The sequence below is a fragment of the Eleutherodactylus coqui genome, chromosome 4 (assembly GCF_035609145.1).
Source record: "Eleutherodactylus coqui strain aEleCoq1 chromosome 4, aEleCoq1.hap1, whole genome shotgun sequence".
Classification (NCBI taxonomy): domain Eukaryota; kingdom Metazoa; phylum Chordata; class Amphibia; order Anura; family Eleutherodactylidae; genus Eleutherodactylus; species Eleutherodactylus coqui.
Genome location: NC_089840.1, coordinates 296456711 through 296479861, shown reverse-complemented (window position 1 = coordinate 296479861; position 23151 = coordinate 296456711). Strand labels below are relative to the sequence as shown.

At 48.5% G+C, this 23151-nt stretch overlaps 1 protein-coding gene across 4 annotated transcripts in view; it reads right to left on the bottom strand.

Moving 5' to 3' along the window:
- VTI1A (vesicle transport through interaction with t-SNAREs 1A) overlaps positions 1–23151 on the bottom strand; it is a 468860-nt gene that overhangs the window by 128391 nt on the left and 317318 nt on the right. For 2 of the 4 annotated variants that reach the window (XM_066601427.1, XM_066601428.1), the window contains 2 exons: positions 19597–19667; positions 18012–18082 (listed from right to left, as the gene is read on the bottom strand). In XM_066601427.1, coding sequence (XP_066457524.1) covers positions 18017–18082; positions 19597–19667 — 137 coding nt within the window. In that variant the 3' untranslated portion in view covers positions 18012–18016. The remainder of the gene's footprint in view (positions 1–18011; positions 18083–19596; positions 19668–23151) is intronic. The other 2 variants (XM_066601425.1, XM_066601426.1) reach the window with 1 other exon arrangement.

The following is a 23151-nucleotide window of genomic DNA, read 5'->3' as shown; positions in this document are numbered from 1 at the left end:
TCTAGCAAAGAGGCCGGAGGGGGTGGGGGGATCTCTAGCAAAGAGGCCGGAGGATGGGGGGGATCTCTAGCAAAGAGGCCGGAGGGGGGAGGGATCTCTAGCAAAGAGGCCGAGGGGGGGGGGGGGGGATCTCTAGCAAAGAGGCCGAGGGAGGGGGGTTGGAGGATCTCTAGCAAAGGGGCCTGGGTGGGAAGGGGGTGTTTCTAGCAAAGGGGCCAGGGAGGGGGGCAGTATATCTCTAGCAATGGGGGCAGGAGGGTGGATGTCTCTAGCAAAGAGGCCAGGGGCAGGGGATCTCTAGGAAAGAGGCTGGTGGGGGGGATCTCTAGCAAAGAGGCTGGTGGGGGGGAGGGATCTCTAGCAAAGAGGCCGAGGGGGGAGGGATCTCTAGCAAAGAGGCCGAGGGGGGGGGGGGGGATCTCTAGCAAAGAGGCCGAGGGAGGGGGGTTGGAGGATCTCTAGCAAAGGGGCCTGGGTGGGAAGGGGGTGTTTCTAGCAAAGGGGCCAGGGAGGGGGGCAGTATATCTCTAGCAATGGGGGCAGGAGGGTGGATGTCTCTAGCAAAGAGGCCAGGGGCAGGGGATCTCTAGGAAAGAGGCTGGTGGGGGGGATCTCTAGCAAAGAGGCTGGTGGGGGGGAGGGATCTCTAGCAAAGAGGCCGAGGGGGGGGGGGGATCTCTAGCAAAGAGGCCGAGGGGGGGGGGGGGGGATCTCTAGCAAAGAGGCCGAGGGGGGGGGGGGGATCTCTAGCAAAGAGGCCAGGGGCAGGGGATCTCTAGCAAAGAGGCTGGTGGGGGGGATCTCTAGCAAAGAGGCTGGTGGGGGGGGGGAGGGATCTCTAGCAAAGGGGCCGAGGGGGGGGGGGATCTCTAGCAAAGAGGCCGAGGGGGGGGGGATCTCTAGCAAAGAGGCCGAGGGAGGGGGGGGACCTCTAGCAAAGAGGCCGAGGGGGGGGGGGATCTCTAGCAAAGAGGCCGAGGGGGGGGGATCTCTAGCAAAGAGGCCGAGGGGGGGGGGGGGGTTGGAGGATCTCTAGCAAAGGTGCCTGAGGGGGAAGGGGGTGTCTCTAGCAAAGAGGCTGGTGGGGGGGATCTCTAGCAAAGAGGCTGGTGGGGGGGAGGGATCTCTAGCAAAGAGGCCGGAGGGGGTGGGGGGATCTCTAGCAAAGAGGCCGGAGGGGGGGGGGATCTCTAGCAAAGAGGCCGGGGGGGGGGGGGGGAGGGATCTCTAGCAAAGAGGCCGGGGGGGGGGGGGGAGGGATCTCTAGCAAAGAGGTCGGGGGGAGGGATCTCTAGCAAAGAGGCCGGGGGGGGGGATCTCTAGCAAAGAGGCCAGGGGGGGGGGGATCTCTAGCAAAGAGGCCGGGGGGGGGGGGGGGAACTCTAGCAAAAGGGGCCTGAGGGGGAAGGGGGTGTCTCTAGCAAAGGGGCCAGGGTGGGTGGCGGTATGTGTCTTGCAAAGCGGGCAGGGAGGGGGGGTGTCTCTAGCAAAGAGGCCGGTGGGGGGGTATCTCTAGCAAAGAGGCCAAAGTGGCCAGGTTGGCGGTGGGGGGGGGGGGGGGTGTCTCTAGCAAAGGGGTCGGGGGCAAGGGAGGTCTCTAGTAAAGGGTCCAGGGGTCTCTAATGAGGAAGTGGGGGGGTCATTCATTGCAAAAGTTTTACTTGGGATAATTCCCTTTTCTTGTTTCCATCCTGTAACCAGTTCTGCGGCACATGACATCACGGCGCCATTTCCCATCTCGCGGCGCCCAGATCTCTTTAATACACAAACTTTCACAAAGTTTTAAGTTAAAAAAAAATCCTTATGCAATAACCGAGGCTGCAACCTCCCCTCCCCCGAGAACCGGACTGACAATGGATTTACCGATTCCAGATGTTTGTCTATTATGAAGCCTCATCGCTTTCTTAATAAAGTACATGTAAAGTATCTGCAGATGAGGGGCTGGAGACGCCTCATCATCGACACACCTAACTTAGATCCCTGCAGTAATGGGCCACCCGGTCCCCATCTGATGCCCTGACTGAGGGCAGACTTAGCAGTAATGAGCCCCCTGGACCCCCATCTGATGCCCTGACTGAGGGCTGACTTAGCAGTAATGGGCCACCCGGACCCCCATCTGATGCCCTGACTGTGGGCTGACTTAGCAGTAATGGGCCACCCGGACCCCCATCTGATGCCCTGACTGTGGGCTGACTTAGCAGTAATGGGCCACCCGGACCCCCATCTGATGCCCTGACTGTGGGCTGACTTAGCAGTAATGGGCCACCCGGACCCCCATCTGATGCCCTGACTGTGGGCTGACTTAGCAGTAATGGGCCACCCGGACCCCCATCTGATGCCCTGACTGTGGGCTGACTTAGCAGTAATGGGCCACCCGGACCCCCATCTGATGCCCTGACTGTGGGCTGACTTAGCAGTAATGGGCCACCCGGACCCCCATCTGATGCCCTGACTGTGGGCTGACTTAGCAGTAATGGGCCACCCGGACCTCCATCTAATGCCCTGACTGTGGGCTGACTTAGTAATGAGCCCCCCGGACCCCCATCTGATGCCCTGACTATGGGCTGACTTAGCAGTAATGGGCCACCCGGACCCCCATCTGATGCCCTGATTGTGGGCTGACTTAGCAGTAATGAGCCCCCCGGACCCCCATCTGATGCCCTGACTGTGGGCTGACTTAGCAGTAATGGGCCACCCGGACCCCCATCTGATGCCCTGACGGTGGGCTGACTTAGCAGTAATGGGCCACCCGGACCCCCATCTGATGCCCTGACGGTGGGCTGACTTAGCAGTAATGGGCCACCCGGACCCCCATCTGATGCCCTGACGGTGGGCTGACTTAGCAGTAATGGGCCACTCGGACTCCAATCAGATGCCCTGACTGTGGGCTGACTTAGCAGTAATGAGCCCCCCCGGACCCCCATCTGATGCCCTGGCTGTGGGCAGACTTAGCAGTAGTGAGCCCCCCGGACCACCATCTGATGCCCTGACTGTGGGCTGACTTAGCAGTAATGAGCCCCCCGGACCTTCATCTGATGCCCTGACGGTGGGCTGACTTAGCAGTAATGGGCCACTCGGACTCCAATCAGATGCCCTGACTGTGGGCTGACTTAGCAGTAATGGGCCACCCGGACCCCCATCTGATGCCCTGACGGTGGGCTGACTTAGCAGTAATGGGCCACTCGGACTCCAATCAGATGCCCTGACTGTGGGCTGACTTAGCAGTAATGAGCCCCCCGGACCCCCATCTGATGCCCTGGCTGTGGGCAGACTTAGCAGTAGTGAGCCACCCGGACCCCTATCAGATGCCCTGACTGTGGGCTGACTTAGCAGCAATGAGCCCCCTGGACCCCCATCTAATGCCCTGACTTTGGGCCGACTTAGGAGTAATGAGCCACCTGGACCCCCATCTGATGCCCTGACTGTGGGCTGACTTAGGAGTAATGAGCCACCTGGACCCCCATCTGATGCCCTGACTGTGGGCTGACTTAGCAGTAATGAGCCCCCTGGACCCCCATCTAATGCCCTGACTGTGGGCTGACTTAGGAGTAATGAGCCCCCTGGACCCCCATCTAATGCCCTGACTGTGGGCTGACTTAGCAATAATGAGCCCCCCGGACCACCATCTGATGCCCTGACTGTGGGCTGACATAGCAGTAATGAGCCCCCCGGACCCCCATCTGATGCCCTGACTGTGGGCTGACTTAGCAGTAATGAGCCCCCTGGACCCCCATCTGATGCCCTGACTGTGGGCTGACTTAGCAGTAATCAGCCACCTGGACCCCCATCGGATGCCCTGACTGTGGGCTGACTTAGCACTAATGGGCAACCCGGACCCCATCTGATGCCCTGACTGTGGGCTGACTTAGGAGTAATGAGCGCCCCGGACCCCCATCTGATGCCCTGACTGTGGGCTGACTTAGTAATGAGCCCCCCGGACCCCATCTGATGCCCTGACTGTGGGCTGACTTAGCAGTAATGGGCCACTCGGACTCCAATCAGATGCCCTGACTGTGGGCTGACTTAGCAGTAATGAGGCCCCCGGACCCCCATCTGATGCCCTGGCTGTGGGCAGACTTAGCAGTAGTGAGCCACCCGGACCCCTATCAGATGCCCTGACTGTGGGCTGACTTAGCAGTAATGGGCCATCCGGACCCCCATCTGATGCCCTGGCTGTGGGCAGACTTAGCAGTAGTGAGCCACCCGGACCCCTATCAGATGCCCTGACTGTGGGCTGACTTAGCAGCAATGAGCCCCCTGGACCCCCATCTGATGCCCTGACTGTGGGCTGACTTAGGAGTAATGAGCCACCCGGACCCCCATCTGATGCCCTGACTGTGGGCTGACTTAGCAGTAATGAGCCCCCTGGACCCCCTTCTGATGCCCTGACTGTGGGCTGACTTAGGAGTAATGAGCCCCCTGGTCCCCCATCTGATGCCCTGACTGTGGGCTGACTTAGGAGTAATGAGCCCCCTGGACCCCCATCTAATGCCCTGACTGTGGGCTGACATAGCAGTAATGAGCCCCCCGGACCCCCATCTGATGCCCTGACTGTGGGCTGACTTAGCAGTAATGAGCCACCTGGACCCCCATCTGATGCCCTGACTGTGGGCTGACTTAGGAGTAATGAGCGCCCCGTACCCCCATCTGATGCCCTGACTGTGGGCTGACTTAGTAATGAGCCCCCCGGACCCCATCTGATGCCCTGACTGTGGGCTGACTTAGCAGCAATGGGCCACCCGGACCCCCATCTGATGTCCTGACTGTGGGCTGACTTAGCAGTAATGGGCCACCCGGACCCCCATCTGATGCCCTGACTGTGGGCTGACATAGCAGTAATGGGCCACCCGGTCCCCATCTGATGCCCTGACTGTGGGCTGACTTAGCAGTAATGAGCCCCCCGGACCCCCATCTGATGCCCTGACTGTGGGCTGACTTAGCAATAATGAGCCCCCCGGACCACCATCTGATGCCCTGACTGTGGGCTGACTTAGCAGTAATGAGCCCCCCGGACCCCCATCTGATGCCCTGACTGTGGGCTGACTTAGGAGTAATGAGCCACCCGGATCCCCATCTGATGCCCTGACTGTGGGCTGACTTAGCAGCAATGGGCCACCCAGACCCCTATCTGATGCCCTGACTGTGGGCTGACTTAGCAGTAATGGGCCACCCGGACCCGCATCTGATGCCCTGACTGTGGGCTGACTTAGGAGTAATGAGCCACCTGGACCCCTATCTGATGCCCTGACTGTGGGCTGACTTAGCAGTAATGACCCCCCTGGACCCCTATCTGATGCCCTGACTGTGGGCTGACTTAGCAGTAATGACCCCCCTGGACCCCCATCTGATGCCCTGACTGTGGGCTGACTTAGGAGTAATGAGCCACCTGGACCCCCATCTAATGCCCTGACTGTGGGCTGACATAGCAGTAATGAGCCCCCTGGACCCCCATCTGATGCCCTTACTGTGGGCTGACTTAGCAGTAATGAGCCCCCTGGACCCCCATCTGATGCCCTTACTGTTGGCTGACTTAGCAGTAATGAGCCATCCGGACCCCCATCTGATACCCTGACGGTGGGCTGACTTAGCACTAATGGGCAACCCAGACTCTCATCTGATGCCCTGACTGTGGGCTGACGTAGGAATAATGTTCCACCCGGACCCCCATCTGATGCCCTGACTGAGGGCTGACTTAACAGCAATGAGCCCCCCGGACCCCAATCTGATGCCCTGACTGTGGCTGACTTAGCAGCAATGAGCCCCCGGACCCCCATCTGATGCCCTGACTGTGGGCTGACTTAGCAGTAATGAGACACCCGGACCCCCATCTGATGCCCTGACTGTGGGCAGACTTAGCAGTAGTGAGCCACCCGGACCCCAATCAGATGCCCTGACTGTGGGCTGACTTAGCAGTAATGAGCCCCCCGGACCCCCATCTGATGCCCTGACTGTGGGCAGACTTAGCAGTAATGGGCCTACCGGACCCCAATCAGATGCCCTGACTGTGGGCTGACTTAGCAGTAATGAGCCCACCGGACCACCATCTGATGCCCTGACTGTGGGCTGACTTAGGAGTAATGAGCCACCCGGACCCCCATCTGATGCCCTGACCGTGGGCTGACTTGGCAGTAATGAGCCCCCCGGACCCCCATCATCAGATGTCCTGACTGGGGGCTGACTTAGCAGTAATGAGCCCCCCGAACCCCCATCTGATGCCCTGACTGTGGGCTGACTTAGCAGTAATGAGCCCCCCGGACCCCCATCTGATGCCCTGACTGTGGGCTGACTTAGTAATGAGCCCCCCGGACCCCATCTGATGCCCTGACTGTGGGCTAACTTAGGAGTAATGAGCCACCCGGACCCCCATCTGATGCCATGACTGCGGGCTGACTTAGCAGTAATGAGCCCCCCGGACCCCCATCTGATGCCCTGACTGTGGGCTGACTTAGCAGTAATGGGCCACCCGGACCCCCATCTGATGCCCTGACTGTGGGCAGACTTAGCAGTAATGAGCCCCCCGGACCCCCATCTGATGCCCTGACTGTGGGCAGACTTAGCAGTAATGGGCCTACCGGACCCCAATCAGATGCCCTGACTGTGGGCTGACTTAGCAGTAATGAGCCCACCGGACCACCATCTGATGCCCTGACTGTGGGCTGACTTAGCAGCAATGAGCCCCCTGGACCCCCATCTAATGCCCTGACTTTGGGCCGACTTAGGAGTAATGAGCCACCTGGACCCCCATCTGATGCCCTGACTGTGGGCTGACTTAGGAGTAATGAGCCACCTGGACCCCCATCTGATGCCCTGACTGTGGGCTGACTTAGCAGTAATGAGCCCCCTGGACCCCCATCTGATGCCCTGACTGTGGGCTGACTTAGTAATGAGCCCCCCGGACCCCATCTGATGCCCTGACTGTGGGCTAACTTAGGAGTAATGAGCCACCCGGACCCCCATCTGATGCCCTGACTGTGGGCTGACTTAGCAGTAATGAGCCCCCCGGACCCCATCTGATGCTCTGACTATGGGCTGACTTAGCAGTAATGAGCCCCCCGGACCCCCATCTGATGCCCTGACTGTGGGCTGACTTAACAGCAATGAGCCACCCGGACCCCCATCTGATGCCATGACTGCGGGCTGACTTAGCAGCAATGAGCCCCCCGGACCCCCATCTGATGCCCTGACTGTGGGCTGACTTAATTATCTTGTTTTCCTTAAATCTTACCCTGCTGAGATTTTGCTTGTTGTGCCATGAAGTGTCTAATAGGACAACACAGCGGAGCTCTTATCAAATTAACCCCTTCAGAGGCATGGAGTAACCCTTTCTGTGCTGACCCGCACTCTGCCCCGCCGCTGACCTCCTCCCAATGAAAGACCCCTTTGTAGCTGCTCTTCTCTAATTTGTATTGATATACAGAGCGGAGGGCCAGGGCGCAGCGCCGGCCGCTGTTACTTCGGTTTTCATTCCCGCATTCTACAAACGAACATTTTCCAAAAGACCAAAAACGCTTTTAAGAGAAAAAAAAAACAGAATCTCTATTCAGAGCAAAAAATAGGAAAAATGTTTTTGTAAAAATTAACTAGCAAAACAGAAAATAAACAAACGGGCAAAGAAGAAAAAAGGCCAAGATGGAGATGTTACATCTGATGTACTCTGAGGCTCGCTATGCAGGCTCCAGGGAGGAAAGGTCACAGAACAGGAGAAAGAGGACAATTAAATTGAGGGTAGGAACATCAACACGAAAACCAATAAATCCTCCGTACACACTTCACCCCAAATTTCAGAATAGTACTAATTAGAGTTGAGCGAACGTACTCTGTCGAGCATGATGCTCGTTCGAGTTACTCGAACAAGTATCAAGCCGTGTTCGACCCAGCCCCAGTTTTTGGCTCCTCCCTCTTGTGACTTGCCGGTTTGGGCCCCTCCCGGCCGCAGTGCACGTCAATGGCAAATTTTTTCTCTGGAGAGGGAGGGGGAGACACAGAGGGAGAGGGAGGGGGAGACACAGAGGGAGAGGGAGGGAGACACAGAGGGAGAGGGAGGGAGACACAGAGGGAGAGGGAGGGAGACACAGAGGGAGAGGGAGGGAGACACAGAGGGAGAGGGAGGGAGACACAGAGGGAGAGAGAGAGAGGGAGAGAGAGAGAGAGGGGAGGAGGGAAAGAATATAACTACTGTAATACTGCCCCCTATGTACAAGAATTTAACTACTATAATACTGCCCCCTATGTACAAGAATATAACTACTATAATACTGCTTCTATGTACAAGAATATAACTACTATAATACTGCCCCCTATGTACAAGAATATAACTACTTTAATACTGCCCCCTATGTACAAGAATTTAACTACTATAATACTGCCCCCTATGTACAAGAATATAACTACTATAATACTGCTTCTATGTACAAGAATATAACTACTATAATACTGCCTCCTATATACAAGAATATAACTACTATAATACTGCCTCCTATGTACAAGAATATAACTACTATAATACTGCCCCCAATGTACAAGAATATAAATACTATAATACTGCCCCCTATGTACAAGAATATAACTACTTTAATACTGCCCCCTATGTACAAGAATTTAACTACTATAATACTGCCCCCTATGTACAAGAATATAACTACTATAATACTGCTCCCTATGTACAAGAATATAACTACTATAATACTGCCCCCTATGTACAAGAATATAACTACTATAATACTGCCCCCTATGTACAAGAATATAACTACTATAATACTGCTCCCTATGTACAAGAATATAACTACTATAATACTGCCCCCTATGTACAAGAATATAACTACTATAATACTGCCTCCTATGTACAAGAATATAACTACTATAATACTGCCCCCTATGTACAAGAATATAACTACTTTAATACTGCTCCCTATGTACAAGAATATAACTACTATAATACTGCCCCCTATGTACAAGAATATAACTACTATAATACTGCCCCCTATGTACAAGAATATAACTACTATAATACTGCTCCCTATGTACAAGAATATAACTACTATAATACTGCCCCCTATGTACAAGAATATAACTACTATAATACTGCCTCCTATGTACAAGAATATAACTACTATAATACTGCCTCCTATGTACAAGAATATAACTACTATAATACTGCTCCCCTATGTACAATAATATAACTACTATAATACTGCTCCCTATGTACAAGAATATAACTACTATAATACTGCTCCCTATGTACAAGAATATAACTACTATAATACTGCCCCCTATGTACAAGAATATAACTACTATAATACTGCTCCTATGTACAAGAATATAACTACTATAATACTGCCCCCTATGTACACGAATGTAACCACTATAATACTGCCCCTATGTACAAGAATATAACTACTATAATACTGCCCCCCTATGTACAAGAATATAACTACTATAATACTGCCCCCTATGTACAAGAATATAACTACTATAATACTGCCCCCTATGTACAAGAATATAACTACTATAATACTGCCCCCTATGTACAAGAATATAACTACTATAATACTGCTCCAATGTAAAAGAATATAACTACTATAATACTGCCTCCTATGTACAAGAATGTAACTACTATAATACTGCCCCCGTATGTACAAGAATATAACTACTATAATACTGCCCCCTATGTACAAGAATATAACTACTATAATACAGCCCCCTATGTACAAGAATATAACTACTATAATACTGCCCCCTATGTACAAGAATATAACTACTATAATACTGCCCCCTATGTACAAGAATATAACTACTATAATACTGCCTCCTATGTACAAGAATATAACTACTATAATACTGCCCCCTATGTACAAGAATATAACTGCTATAATACTGCCCCCTATGTACAAGAATATAACTACTATAATACTGCCCCTATGTAGAAGAATATAACTACTATAATACTGCCCCCTATGTACAAGAGTATAACTACTATAATACTGCCCCCTATGTACAAGAATATAACTACTATAATACTGCCCCCTATGTACAAGAATATAACTACTATAATACTGCCCCCTATGTACAAGAATATAACTACTATAATAGTGCCCTCTATGTACAAGAATATAACTACTATAATACTGCTCCTATGTACAAGAATATAACTACTATAATACTGCCCCCTATGTACAAGAGTATAACTACTATAATACTGCTCCCTATGTACAAGAATATAACTACTATAATACTGCTCCTATGTACAAGAATATAACTACTATAATACTGCCCCCTATGTACAAGAATATAACTACTATAATACTGCTCCTATGTACAAGAATATAACTACTATAATACTGCCCCCTATGTACAAGAATATAACTACTATAATACTGCCCCTATGTACAAGAATATAACTACTATAATACTGCCTCCTATGTACAAGAATATAACTACTATAATACTGCCACCTATATACAAGAATATAACTACTATAATACTGCCCCCTATGTACAAGAATATAACTACTATAATACTGCTCATATGTACAAGAATATAACTACTATAATACTGCTTCCTATGTACAATATAACTACTATAATACTGCCCCCTATGTACAAGAATATAGCTACTATAATACTGCTCACTATGTACAAGAATATGACTACTATAATACTGCCTTCTATGTACAAGAATATAACTACTATAATACTGCCCCTATGTACAAGAATATAACTACTATAATACTGCCCCCTATGTACAAGAATATAACTACTATAATACTGCCCCCTATGTACAAGAATATAACTACTATAATACTGCTCCCTATATACAAGAATATAACTACTATAATACTGCCCCCTATATACAAGAATATAACTACTATAATACTGCCCCCTATGTACAAGAATATAACTACTATAATACTGCCCCCTATATACAAGAATATAACTACTATAATACTGCCTCCTATGTACAAGAATATAACTACTATAATACTGCCTCCTATGTACAAGAATATAAATACTATAATACTGCCCCTATGTACAAGTATATAACTACTATAATACTGCTCATATGTACAAGAATATAACTACTATAATACTGCTTCCTATGTACAATATAACTACTATAATACTGCCTCCTATGTACAAGAATATAACTACTATAATACTGTCCCCTGTGTACAAGAATATAACTACTATAATACTGCCTCCTATGTACAAGAATATAACTACTATAATACTGCCTCCTATGTACAAGAATATAACTACTATAATACTGCCCCCTATGTACAAGAATATAACTACTCTAATACTGCCCCCTATGTACAAGAGTATAACTACTATAATACTGCTCATATGTACAAGAATATAACTACTATAATACTGCTTCCTATGTACAATATAACTACTATAATACTGCCTCCTATGTACAAGAATATAACTACTATAATACTGCCCCCTATGTACAAGAATATAGCTACTATAATACTGCTCACTATGTACAAGAATATGACTACTATAATACTGCCTTCTATGTACAAGAATATAACTACTATAATACTGCCCACTATGTACAAGAATATAACTACTATAATACTGCCTCCTATGTACAAGAATATAACTACTATAATACTGCCCCCTATGTACAAGAATATAGCTACTATAATACTGCTCACTATGTACAAGAATATAACTATTATAATACGGCTCCCTATGTACAAGAATATAACTACTATAATACTGCCCCCTATGTACAAGAGTATAACTACTATAATACTGCTCATATGTACAAGAATATAACTACTATAATACTGCTTCCTATGTACAATATAACTACTATAATACTGCCTCCTATGTACAAGAATATAACTACTATAATACTGCCCCCTATGTACAAGAATATAGCTACTATAATACTGCTCACTATGTACAAGAATATGACTACTATAATACTGCCTTCTATGTACAAGAATATAACTACTATAATACTGCCCACTATGTACAAGAATATAACTACTATAATACTGCCTCCTATGTACAAGAATATAACTACTATAATACTGCCCACTATGTACAAGAATATAACTACTATAATACTGCCCCCTATGTACAAGAATATAACTATTATAATACGGCTCCCTATGTACAAGAATATAACTACTATAATACTGCCCCCTATGTACAAGAATATAACTACTCTAATACTGCCCCCTATGTACAAGAATATAACTACTATAATACTGCCCCCTATGTACAAGAATATAACTACTATAATACTGCCCCCTATGTACAAGAATATAACTACTATAATACTGCCCCCCTATGTACAAGAATATAACTATTATAATACGGCTCCCTATGTACAAGAATATAACTACTATAATACTGCCCCCTATGTACAAGAATATAACTATTATAATACGGCTCCCTATGTACAAGAATATAACTACTATAATACTGCCCCCTATGTACAAGAATATAACTACTATAATACTGCCTCCTGTGTACAAGAATATAACTACTATAATACTGCCCTCTATGTACAAGAATATAACTACTATAATGCTGCTCCTATGTACAAGAATATAACTACTATAATACTGCTCCCTATGTACAAGAATATAACTACTATAATACTGCCCCCTATGTACAAGAATATAACTACTATAATACTGCCCCCTATGTACAAGAATATAACTACTATAATACTGCCCCTATGTACAAGAATATAACTACTATAATACTGCCTCCTATGTACAAGAATATAACTACTATAATACTGCCCCCTATGTACAAGAATATAACTACTATAATACTGCCCCCTATGTACAAGAATATAGCTACTATAATACTGCCCCCTATGTACAAGAATATAACTACTATAATACTGCTCCCTATGTACAAGAATATAACTACTATAATACTGCCCCTAAGAACAAGAATATAACTACTATAATACTGCCCCCTATGTACAAGAATATAACTACTATAATACTGCCCCCTATGTACAAGAATATAACTACTATAATACTGTCCCCTATGTACAAGAATATAACTACTATAATGCTGCCTCCTATGTACAAGGATATAACTACTATAATACTGCCCCTATGTACAGGAATATAACTACTATAATACTGTCCCCCTATGTACAAGAATATAACTACTATAATACTGCTCCTATGTACAAGAATATAACTACTATAATACTGACCCCTATGTACAAGAATATAACTACTATAATACTACCCCCTATGTACAAGAATATAACTACTATAATACTGTCCCCTATGTACAAGAATATAACTACTATAATACTGCCCCCTATGTACAAGAATATAACTACTATAATACTGCCCCCTATGTACAAGAATATAACTACTATAATACTGCCTCCTCTGTACACGAATATAACTACTATAATACTGCCTCCTATGTACAAGAATATAACTACTATAATACTGCCCCCTATGTACAAGAATATAACTACTATAATACTGCTCCCTATGTACAAGAATATAACTACTATAATACTGCCCCCTATGTATAAGAATATAACTACTATAATACTGCCCCCTATGTACAAGAATATAACTACTATAATACTGCCCCCTATGTACAAGAATATAACTACTATAATACTGCCCCCTATGTACAAGAATATAACTACTATAATACTGCCCCCTATGTACAAGAATATAACTACTATAATACTGCCCCCTATGTACAAGAATATAACTACTATAATACTGCTCCTATGTACAAGAATATAACTACTATAATACTGCCCCCTATGTACAAGAATATAACTACTATAATACTGCTCCTATGTACAAGAATATAACTACTATAATACTGCCCCCCATGTACAAGAATATAACTACTATAATACTGCCCCCTATGTACAAGAATATAACTACTATAATACTGCCCCCTATGTACAAGAATATAACTACTATAATACTGCTCCTATGTACAAGAATATAACTACTATAATACTGCCTCCTATGTACAAGAATATAACTACTATAATACTGCCTCCTATGTACAAGAGTATAACTACTATAATACTGCTCCTATGTACAAGAATATAACTACTATAAAACTGCCCCCTATGTACAAGAATATAACTACCATAATACTGCCCCCTATGTACAAGAATATAACTACTATAATACTGCCCCTATGTACAAGAATATAACTACTATAATACTGCTCCCTATGTACAAGAATATAACTACTATAATACTGCTCTCTATGTACAAGAATATAACTACTATAATACTACCCCCTATGTACAAGAATATAACTACTATAATACTGCCTCCTATGTACAAGAATATAACTACTATAATACTGCCCCCTATGTACAAGAATATAACTACTATAATACTGCCCCCTATGTACAAGAATATAACTACTATAATACTGCCCCCTATGTATAAGAATATAACTACTATAATACTGCCCCCTATGTACAAGAATATAACTACTATAATACTGCCCCCTATGTACAAGAATATAACTACTATAATACTGCCCCCTATGTACAAGAATAGAACTACTATAATACTGCCCCCTATGTACAAGAATATAACTACTATAATACTGCCCCCTATGTACAAGAATATAACTACCATAATACTGCCCTATATATAACGAGTCGCATTCATCAGTTATCCTTCCTTCAGTGATCGTGCCTTCAGGGTCACATGGTCTGATGATGCGGCATCGTCTGCTCTAACATTCTCTTTCCCGATCTGTGCAGAAGTGTAAATGGCGCGGCCGAGTAACAACAGCTTTATGGGGACAATTGATCCCCCTATGAAATGTTCATCCGTTGAATCGGTCTGGCAAGCAGTGGTCTCGCTGATCGGCACTCAGGACCCCTAGTCGTCGGGGCCTGCAGACATGAGGTCGCAGCGCTGAGCTCACACATTAGGGGGCGTTCGCGCGTTGAGGAAACATCGTGGAAAAGCTGCAGCATGAAAGCTTACAAACGCAGTGAATGTGATCCCCGCGTGTGATCCCCGCGCTGCTGTGCAGCATGGAAGGAGCTCTGAGGATTCTCTGCTGGGACTCACAACTGCGGATTTTGCTCTGCGGAAATTTAGCAAAGATCTGCAACGTGTGAACGCACCTTAACCCCTTAGTGACCGCTGATACGCCTCTTGACGGCCTGTATCGGCAGTCTATGTATGAAGACAGGTTGTGCTGCGATCTCCATCCATACATCGCGGGCACCGGCTGTTTATTACAGCAGACACCTGGCGACAACAGCTCCAATCATCTAAATGTCTCAATGAGTAAGCATCGTGCCGAGGGATCTACTTCATGCCAAGCCACTAGTGGCACCCTGGGGCTCCAGTGCCAACGTGTCGTCCAGAGAAGCAGATGGAGCGGATGGAAAAGAAAAACAGCTTCTATTGCTCCATAATAAAAATACAGACAACGCTTCGCCTGTAAGGCTGGGTTCACACGGGGCGGATTTCACCGCGGCAAATCCACCTGCGGCCGCTAATCCCGGGATTAGCCAGGCATGTGGACGAGATTTTTCAGAAATCTCGCCCACACGGAACGGCAAATCGGCTGCCGCTAAGTCAGCAGAAGCTGCTGCTGCGGCGCGGATTTGCCGACCGCAGCATGTCCATCTTTTTTTTTCGGTTGCGGCCGCGCTCTCCTCTATGGGAGCTCCGGCCGCAGCGGAAGAGCGAATGGCCGGGACGCTTCAAAGCCGCCGCGGATTTAGCAGCGGCGGTGAGTACCCGGCCTTAGAAGTCTTTCACCAGCCCCGTGTATTTTTAATATGGGGCAATAAAAGTTGTTTTTATTATAAATCCACCGCTGATGCCACAGCTCCAATAAGCCACGCGGCTGACCGCAACTGTTAACTCTTTAAATGCCGCTGTCAGTTCTGACAGTGGCACTTATACCTCCTGAACGATGTTTGGGGGTCCGGTAAGGGCCCCCGCGATGAGGTCGTAGGGAGCCGTGCGGGTGTCATGGTAGTCATGACCCATGGGGTGGCTTTATAGAATGCCTGCCCGATAGCAGTATGATGTAATGCTATAGGATTACATCATACTGCAGGAGCGATCAGAGCATCGCAAGTTGTTGTTCCCTCTGGGGACTAAAAAAAAAGTACAAATAAGATCAATAAAGTTTTACTAATTATAAAAAAAAAAGTAAAAAAAAAAAAACAAAAACGTTTTGCCATATTTATAATTAAAAGATCTAAATAAGAAAACAACAATACATATTTGGCGTCGCCGCGTCCGTAAAAGTCTGATCTATCAAAGTAACGCATTATTTACTCCGCAAGATGAACGTTGTCAGAAAAAAACTAAGAATGCCAGAAATACAGTTTTTTTGGTAAACCTGTTTCCAAGAAAAAAATGCAATAAAAAGTGCTATGTATTCCAAGATGGTTCTAACGCACTCTACGGGACATTCCGCAGAAGACGAGCCCCCGCACAACTACGTCGCCGAAAAATAAAAACGCTATTCACGCAGAAGACGGCGGCAGGAAATAATTTAAAAAAATTAAATATCTTCAAAAAAAATGTAAGTAGTGCAGCAAAAAACAAACAACCCAAGTTTGGCATCGCAGTTATCGTCCCGACCCGCAGAATGAGCCCACGCCATTTTTGTTGCAGTTTGTGCGCACCCAAAGATGGCGGAATGTCGTTTTTTTTACATTTCTCTCCACTTAAAATCTTTTGAAAGTTCTTCCGTACATTAAATGGAACAATCCAACGGGTCCCGCAAAGAACACGCAGCGCTGCGGCAGCGACGGCGATGGGCGAATACAGCAGTTACCATTCTTTAAAGGAAGGAGGGGGGGGGGGATCAAAATGGAAACACGGAAAAAACACAGCTTGGTGACTAAGGGGTTAAAGGTCCTTATAAGGCGCGATGTTTCTCGGAGACGCCGCGGGGTCAGGGGGGTACTGCTTACTTATCAAACCCACAAATACGGTAAAGAGCGGAAGGGAAGGTGGGGGACATCAAGTAGAAAGATCAGGCCAACGCAGAGGGGCAAGCAAAGCCATAAATCCTGATTTCAGACGCTCGGATAAAGCGCGCCCGGGAAATGTTACGTCTGATTAGGCGGCGGCGCTGAGTGACGGCTGAACTTTAACATTAATATGATATTATTTAAATAACGGTTTATGTTTTTTTTGCCCCTAAAAATGATGAATGATTTTCGGAGGTGAAGCGCGAGGCTGCGGTAATGAGAGCTGACAGCGCCGAGCGATGGACACCGCCGCCCTCACGCCTGATTGTCTGCACGCTCCGCAGCATCGAGTTCAATTGGCACGCTTCCCCCCTCCTCCCGGATACCACATAGTGTCACTTACATATTACTCTTCATCAGCCTGTTCTGGTGGCCCCGTACGGAGCGGCAGGGGACCCGCACTTAACCCCTTCAGGGGCCAACCTCACCATACTTTGTATAATGCCATAGAGAATCTCATAGGATGAGAGATTGTGAGCTCCTGCGGTCAGGGATGATGGGAGTGATACATTGTGTGTGATGGGGGGATTAGATTGTGAGCTCCTGGGGTCAGGGATGATGGGAGTGATACATTGTGTGTGATGGGGAGATTAGATTGTGAGCTCCTGGGGTCGGGGATGATGGGAGTGATACATTGTGTGTGATGGGGAGATTAGATTGTGAGCTTCTGGGGTCAGGTATGATGGGAGTGATACATTGTGTGATGGGGGGGATTAGATTGTGAGCTCCTGGGGTCAGGGATGATGGGAGTGATACACTGTATGTGATGGGGTATTAGATTGTGAGCTCCTGGGGTCAGGGATGATGGGAGTGATACACTGTATGTGATGGGGAGATTAGATTGTGAGCTCCTGGGGTCAGGGATGATGGCAGTGATGCATTGTGTGTGACTGGATGATGGGAGTGATACCACTCTGCGTACAGTGCTGCTGTATATGTTGGCGCTACAGAGATCTCAGCATGAAGGTAGGAGCTGCGCTATGTGAAGGAATAAAAGGTGCTCCTACCTCTCTTACCTTCGTAACATCCCGGTGAGGATTCTGGAGCTCTTCCCCAGGTTGGTGTCCGTTTCTCTTAACTGGTCAATGGGGAAAAAAAAAGAGTTTGCATTTAAAAATGGCGACATTACGCCCCTCCCCCACACGCACGGCTGGCGCTTTTTTTCACACTCAGGAAGGCACCTTGAACTTTACCATTTTTATGGAGACTGGAATATAATGACTTCATTCTCCATCTGATAATCAGGCGCCTGGCAGCAGCCGAGTCAGCAGGAGGAGCAGATTGCACCGCCACATTCTATTCTTTGAGCTCTTTCTATTTTTGTATGACCGACCAATAATCCAGAATATCTGATTCTTCGGCAGCTCTCAGGTCCGCTCCATGGACATTATACTAAATCCACTCTATTTTCTACTTTTATGTAAATGAAGTTTATTCATCGGGAAAAGCAAAATTCTGCCATTTTCTAATATGCAACAGTTACGGTGTGCTTCTATTCATCATCTTCAAGATCTCTGCCTGCTGTCAGTGAATGGAAATATACTTGTTAGCATCCAGAGGCTGAAAGTCAGGGCAGACATAAGACTGGTTTTCAGTGTCTTGATGACAAACAGAACTGTTTCAATTCTCTGACAGCAAGCGAAGGCGCTCAACAATGGGGTAGAATGGAAACAATGGGCTGAGAGAAGAGAGTTTCGGAAGTTTTCATTATGATGGAGCTGAAGGGCTCATTCACACGGGCGTATGTTAGATCTGTACTCCAAGCATACTTTTAATGCGTGTATTACGGACAGCATAAGCCATCAGAGACGTACAAGCCCCCCACAGGCATACGAGCCCCCCACAAGTGTATGAGCCCCCCACAGGCATACGAGCCCCCCCCCACAGGCATACAAGCCCCCCCACAGGCGTACAAGCCCCCCACACACATATAGGCCCCCCACAGACATATAGCCCCCCCCCCACAGACATATAGGCCCCCCCACAGACATATAGGCCCCCCCCACAGACATATAGGCCCCCCCCACAGACATATAGGCCCCCCCACAGAGATATAGGACCCCCCCACAGAGATATAGGCCCCCCCACAGACATATAAGCCCCCCCCACAGACATATAAGCCCCCCCCACAGACATATAAGCCCTACCCACAGACATATAAGCCCACCCACAGACATATAAGCCCACCCACAGACATATAAACCCCTCCACAGACATATAAGCCTCCATAGATGTGCATCGGGGTGTTCAGCTTGTCCTATTTCAGTCCGTATCACGGACCGTAATCTCCTCTGTAGGTTTATGGGAGCGTTAAGAAGGCAGGAGACATTAATTGGTCCCGCTGGCATTTTTTTCTGCATGCATGAAAGACGCACGCAAAAAAATACACGAGGAGGACCAAATACGCACTAAATATGCCCAAATGCATGCAGTGAAAACGCGGCGTATTTTACAGGCCGCCTTCGCCCATGCGAATGAGCCCCTAGTTCTAGCGGGCGGACGAATCCTTCCAGCAGGTTAACGTTATCTGGGTGCAGACATCACTAATCAACAGCGGAGAAGGAAGACGCCGCTGCAGCGCTGGCCGCTCACCCGGTCTCTCGCCCGCTGGATCTTCTCGCGGTCCTGGCTCAGGTCTTCCAGGATGTTTTGACCGATCTGTTCTGTAGAGACATGAAGAACGGAAAACGCAATTAATTCTGCTACATTAACCCGGGATGAGACGTCACATGACCTGCAAGCATCAGGTAATAGAATGCAAGACCCCAAAGTGACGCATCTAGGCTCCTCCCCCAATACAAAGATCTCCTCCTTGGGTATGTGACACGGGGATTGCACCTCCAACCCAACGGTCCATAGTGCATTAGTAGCATAAGGGCAACCAATACACACACCTGCTGGCCAATCACAGAGCAGTACGTAGCGGAATGAGAAAATGGCGCTGGCCAAATTGGCCACCTGAAAACGGCACCATTACACCATCAACTGCAAGTCGTGCCGCTCTGCCCGCGGGTCCCACAGCAGAATTGTGTCCAGAAACCAGAGGGTGGTCATCCACTTTATGGCGCGTTTTCACTCGTAGCGGAAAAGTCACGGATTATCTCCATCGAAAACGGCGTTACAATCTGCAGCGCTGGTGAGGACAGCACCCCGTAACCGTGTACCTCCTCCTGTACTGGCCTCGCAGCGCACACCGCCAACTGATGGCGCTCATGTGATGCTACTCCCACATCACATGACCGGCGGCGCTCAGTAGTAGTCGGTGGTGAGAGCAGCGCAGGCAGAGACACTCAGGATTGGCTGGGATGGTTGAAAACGCTACGTATTTACCAGCGGCAGAAAGAAGGCATCATTCCGTGAGAACGTCCCCTCGATGCGGATGAGCTCAGAATCACGCAGAGTCCGTCCGCTCGCAGGGCTAAATCTGCGCAAAATACGCAGCAGAAATCCAGCTGACTTGCAGAACCTCGGAGTCCGCCGCGTGCAAAACCGCCGGGCGTCCGGTCACTACCGGGTTGGAGGCGGATTCGCTGCGGGGCTAAATCTGTACCGAAATTCACAAAAAAATTCCGCACACGTTGATGCAGATCCGCAGCAGACTCCGCCCCTTCAAAGAAAGGCTAAAATCTGCCGAGGATCTGCAAAAAAGTGCGCCAAGTTCTGGAGGTTCTGTTGTGGATCCACACGGAGTCTGTTCCCCGTCGGCGCCGCTGCGGACTCTCCATGTGGCATATCGCAGAATCTACCTACGAGAATCGTGGCGGGATTTAACAAGTCATCAGAAGCGGCAGGCGCCGCACATCGTAAAACTGCTACATGTCAATTCGCTACAGATTTTCACGCCTTCCAATGGGGAAGTAAATCCTGCAGTGAAACTGCGCTGCGCGTGGCGAAGCTTCAGGGCGCGATCACGAAGGATGTAGATCAGTAACAACGATCCGCAGCAGGAATCCGAGGCGGAGCCTGCGAGCGCTTACGGATCTGATGGCAGAATCCACGCACGGATTGGGGCAAATCGATATGAGCGCCAAATGTGGAAACCGTCCAGAACGGCGCGGCGATGCTTCGTGTGTTAGAGTCTTACTGCTGCCCCTTAATGAACCCGACAATCTACGGAAAAATAGACGCATTGTTAAGTGGGGAGAAATAAAGAAAACATGTAACTGCGCCATTTTTGGCGATTTCGTTTTTTTTAGCAATCACAGGGCAGTAGGAGGGGCATACGGTCGGCACGGCAACAACAAACTGGTAGAAATGATTTTAAAATGAATAGATTTGTGTAGTTTTATCCGCGCTTTGTGAGAGCGGTTTTATCTCCCCATCATTGGGCACTTTGAGGCCCCCTGTTTGCGGGGAGACGCGGCTTTTATGACCACCATTTTGGGCTGCAGACGTCTCTTCTCATTTTTTTGACATTTTAGTTTAGACCCCATGTGATTGCTTGTATAATAAACCGTGATACTTCCGGATTGCAGTATGTAGTGCTCTCTGTGCAGGTCTTCATAGGCTTCTATGTGTGGCAGCCCTGGGGGCCTTCAGTAGTCTCTAGGCAGCCATGCTGGCCCATCGCGGTGTTCTACCGTGTGACACGGGCCAAATATACGTCCCCCCAAGTCAGGTGACCACCAGTATGGCTGCTGGGCCCTGACACCCCTAACACAGCCACCTCCTCTGCATCCCGGTGTCAGCCGCAGCCCCCCCACAGATGCAGCAGAGCTCACTGTGTGCTCCATTATGGAGCAGTACAGAAGCTATTCTTCCATGTTATCAGCCACTTCAGCGCTGATGGATTCTGGCAGTCCCGTCCGAGTTCTGAGAATCGTGCCGGTGACGAATACACAACGTGCTAATTATCCTGGCGATTAAATATGGAGGTCAGGCGGGTTCTAGATAATTACAGTGGAGCCGCAGACGGGAAGAGCTATTCCTAGAAGCGGTGCTATATCCACGCGCTGGACGCCGTCTGCACCCCCACGTATCCCTGCCAGCGTGCGCGGCTCCATCCCCTGTCGGGGCCTTTGGGGAGCCGGAATATTCCCACGCGGCTCGTGGCGACGGTCACCGCGCTGCCCAGACAGATAAGGCTAGGAAAGTGTTAAAAGGGACATAAAAACTATTAAACGGGCTTAAAATGATGTAGGAACCGAGTCCTCGCCTGTCCTGGCGGCTCCCGGCCGGCACCGCGGTGTTCGCCAAACTGCCGCTCATTCTGCCCGCGGCCGCTCAGCTAGTCGCAGGTTCAGCGGCGATTCTCCCATGGTCGCAGTCATGTGCGCAATGAACCCTATGTGAATGCTGCCGCTTGTTTTTGGTTTTGTGCGTCGGGCACCGGAGCGGCGGCGCTGGGCGGGGAGCGGCGCGGATAGGGGAGGATTTTCTGTGCGCAGCGAGAAACGCAAAACTTGCACAAGAATACGACCCGCTATTTGTAAGCTCTGTTTTCGTAGGAGTCTCACACAAGAATAGAGCGTCCAGCTGCGGCCTCTCCGGCACGCACAGACATGGCGTCCGTGTGCTGCTCGCTGAAAGTCAAGCCCAAGAATGTTGCGCACGACTCGCTGCCGCCCTGACTGCACCCGTAGGGCTCGTTCACACGAGGGCAATCATTTTACCGGATGACGCCCATACCCGGATGTTTCGCCCGTCTGTGTTTTTGCGCGCTTTAATGCGCAGCGTATAAAAAAAAATGCAGACGGGCGCTTTGTAAGGTGCGCAAATGTGCAGTGGAGAAGTACATTCCCGGTAAGATCATTGACGGAGCCCGTTAGGATGCCTGTCCACGGCCGTGACGGAATATCGCTAGCGGTGGAGGAGGGGAGCGCTGACAGGGCGCCGCGGTGAGTCCATCTAATAGATAGGCTCCCAGCAGAGAATCGCTAGGATTCGGCACTCGTGGACGCCATAGTTGCTGCATGTAATCACAGATCTGCAGCATGAATTCCATTGTAAGGGGGTGAAACGTGCTGCAGCCACAATCCACAATCAGCCACGTGTGAACGCACCCAGGGCGGCCGCTCCTGACCAGCCACGGCGACCACCGGCAGATCCCCGCACCAGTGGGCCGGACACTGGCAGAAGGGGGAGAAGTACTGCAGCCCCCCGTCATGTGACGGACGCTGGGAGACAGACTGGCGGGAAATAGTTAAA